Source organism: Amphiura filiformis, chromosome 19 (genome assembly GCF_039555335.1).
Source record: "Amphiura filiformis chromosome 19, Afil_fr2py, whole genome shotgun sequence".
NCBI lineage: Eukaryota > Metazoa > Echinodermata > Ophiuroidea > Amphilepidida > Amphiuridae > Amphiura > Amphiura filiformis.
Genome location: NC_092646.1, coordinates 1,784,663 through 1,787,876, shown reverse-complemented (window position 1 = coordinate 1,787,876; position 3,214 = coordinate 1,784,663). Strand labels below are relative to the sequence as shown.

At 32.4% G+C, this 3,214-nt stretch overlaps 1 protein-coding gene across 1 annotated transcript; it reads left to right on the top strand.

Annotated features, from left to right (window-relative positions):
- The first annotated feature begins 1,357 nt into the window (after positions 1–1,357).
- LOC140140247 (uncharacterized) lies at positions 1,358–2,508 on the top strand. Its single transcript, XM_072162036.1, has one exon. The coding sequence runs from the start codon at positions 1,362–1,364 to the stop codon at positions 2,202–2,204; it is 843 nt and encodes a 280-aa protein (XP_072018137.1). The 5' UTR covers positions 1,358–1,361; the 3' UTR covers positions 2,205–2,508.
- The last annotated feature ends 706 nt before the right edge of the window (positions 2,509–3,214 follow it).

Below are 3,214 nucleotides of genomic sequence, written 5' to 3'. Positions count from 1 at the left end.
AAAAACGTTCTCATGGCCTTTATATAACCCGACATTTCAATGTTATTAAAACGTTAAAAAAACATTTTAAGAATATTTCTGTATTTGCTGGGTGCAACTATTTTCACATCATGTTATTTAAAAGGGCATTTCGTGATCCACAGCATCATCTCCCACCCACCCCCCCCCCCACTTTTCTCAAAAAAAGGTGAGATTTTTTTATCACTGGAAACCTCTGGCTACATAATGTTTATGTACAAAAAATTCTTGCAGATTGATTTAAAATTCGTTTAGCAAAAAAGACATTTGCGCAAAATCGGAATCAACTGAAATTTTGGGAATAAGCTTTTTTCGTAGATATCTACTGAAAATGTCATAAAAAGAGGATACTATGATTACGAAATACTCCTTTAAGTGTTGACAAAATATTTTCAAAAATAGTGTACAATACAATTTTGAACACATTTTAACAATAATGTTGTAGTGTGTTTTTATACAAAACGTTTTAAAACATTTTCATGAACTTCATATAACCCGACATTTTAATGTTTTTACTTAAACCAAAAGCCAAAATACGACTGTTTTAAAACGTGATTTTGTTTGCTGGGATAGGCAACCTTTTAAGGTTGAGCAGAGCTGAACCTTTTTTTTAAGGCTGAACCTTTTTTGTGCTGAGCAGGAGCTTACTAGTAATAGTATTACACTCCCTCAACACAAAATAGCATTAATACCTTCTTTTTTAAGAGGCAATGTAATACGATATCAATACTAAACATCTCCAAAAAAAAAGAACTACCCCCCCCTTAAATAATGGCCATTATCCAAACACGGCCTATTGTATTACAAATCTGTAAAATACGTTGGAAGCAGAATTTATTTCTGCGCATTTTGACACCTCATTTGATAAGAAAACAATAAAACACCGGTCAATGTAGTGAGGTTCGGATTTGAAAGTTGCACTAACAACAATACAAACAACAACACCCAGAAATTTTACTTTGATTTCACCCAGTCAAGACGTGTTTCACACGTTGCTCCCATCTAATGGGAAAATCAATGTAGTGGTAAACTTAAGCTTATTGACTTGCATTGCCAATGCCTGTATAGTATAACCAGTGTGTGTAGTATATAGTAATATGTAAGTACTATCTAGTACAACCTTGTATTTTAATTTTACTTTATCATACCACTGGTTTGTGTAATATACTGTGTCTGTATTTTATCAAATATGGCTTAATCTAACATTGCCAATGTCTGTATATATAACCAATGTGTAGTATTATAATTATGTAAGTACTGCTAGCACAACCTTGTATTTTATATTCATGTTTATCATACCACTGGTTGTGTAGTATATATTGCGTTTGTATTCATCAAATATCATGGCTGGTTCTAACATACTGCCAAATGTGGATGAATTTCTAGATAAGATGATGTCAAGTACCAAATACAAAGAGTTTCTAAAGAGTGTAATTACTGAAGTTATTGATGATAAAATTGTCCAACGTATCGAGAAATGTGAAAGTGACCTGTTTGATCTTTCTAATAAAGTAGAAGCTCTGGAAATTGCCAAGGAAGAGAGTAGCGTAGATAAAGAAGATCTATCTCAACAATTTACAAATGTAGATAAACAACTCAATGATATTCAGCAATATAGTAGACGTAATAGTCTCAGGGTGACAGGCATTCCTGAACACCTTAAAGAATGTACTGACACAATTGTAAAAGACCTGGCAAAAGAAAAACTAGGTATCACCATAAACGACAGTGATGTTGACAGAAGTCATAGAGTCGGTAAAATGAATGAAGAAAAACAAGACGGTAGTAAGAAACATAGAGCAATCTTGGTCAAATTTACCAGTTACAGGTCAAGAAACAAGGTTATCAAGGCTAGAAGCAAATTAAAAGGCTCTGGCATTACTATACATGAAGATCTAACTAAGCAAAATCAAATCTTGCTCTCCAAGACAGGTAAACATCCAGGTGTTGTCGCCGCATGGAGCATTGATGGACGCATCTTTGCATCAGTTCCAAGTTCAGCTCCAGGTAAAACTCAGACAATAATTATAAGAGATGACAATGACTTCAAGAAAATCCCCAAAGTCGATGAAGACATTGTTGCTAGTCTTAAACTAGCTAGGTTAAACTCTAAGTCTGATAAACCTCGTGTAGCTTCACCTAAGCATACAATGCAAACAAGAAATAGGGCGGGTAGCTTAAAGTAATTTAAGTCCATGTTCACTATCACCCCAGGCTCATGATTATGGGCCCAATGTATCAGGTGTAAATGTTTTCTCTGGTATGTCTGATACATGTATTTTTTATGTTTGCTTAATTGTATGATACCTCTCAGTTATACTTACATGGATCAACCATTTCTTCCATACTGATGATATATGATGTATATTTCTTCAAATTCAATGTATGTTGCTATAATAATATCATGAATTAGTATTGTTCCAAAAAGCATGTTCTATGACATAATTATACATTATGATTGATATGAATCCATGTTGATTCCATTATGATCTCAATGATGTTTTTACTAATTGCAAAATTCAATCTATATGAAATGTCATGATACAAGAATTCATGTTTGTCCAAAAAAGGTATCTTTTTTTTGTTATATGATATGTTATATGATATTTGTATCTTCAAATACATGCATGTTGATTAAATGTGTCTGACATATGAATCCAAATTGATTCCATCGTGGTATCTTTGATTCTTCAATTTAGTGTATGTTGTTATATTCTTTAAAACTGATGTATGAATATATGTTGGTTCCAAAAAAGTATGTTGTATTTATTTAAATCCATGTTCACTATCACCACAGGTTCATAATTATGGGCCCGATGTATCAGGTGTAAATGTTTTCTCTGGTATGTCTGATACATGGATTTTTTATGTTTTCTATGCATGATACCTCTCAGTTATACTTATATGGATCAACCATTTCTTCCATACTGATGATACATGATGTACAGGTATATTTCTTCAAATTCAATGTTTGTTGCTATAAATAATATCATGAAATAGCAATTTTATTGTTCTAAATAAGCATGTTCTGTGACAAAATTATACAATATGATTGATATGAGTCCATGTTGATTCCATAAATGGTGTTCTCACTGATGTTTCTACTAATTGCCGTATGATGTTATAATACAGTACAATTGTGCCCGGTGTATATAATCATCGTGTTGGTTAAAAATGATATGTTATATGTACAATT

What these genes read in the sequence shown, in the direction of transcription:
- LOC140140247 (XM_072162036.1), top strand. Translation starts at nt 1,362, where the DNA reads ATGGCTGGTTCTAACATACTGCCAAATGTGGATGAATTTCTAGATAAG.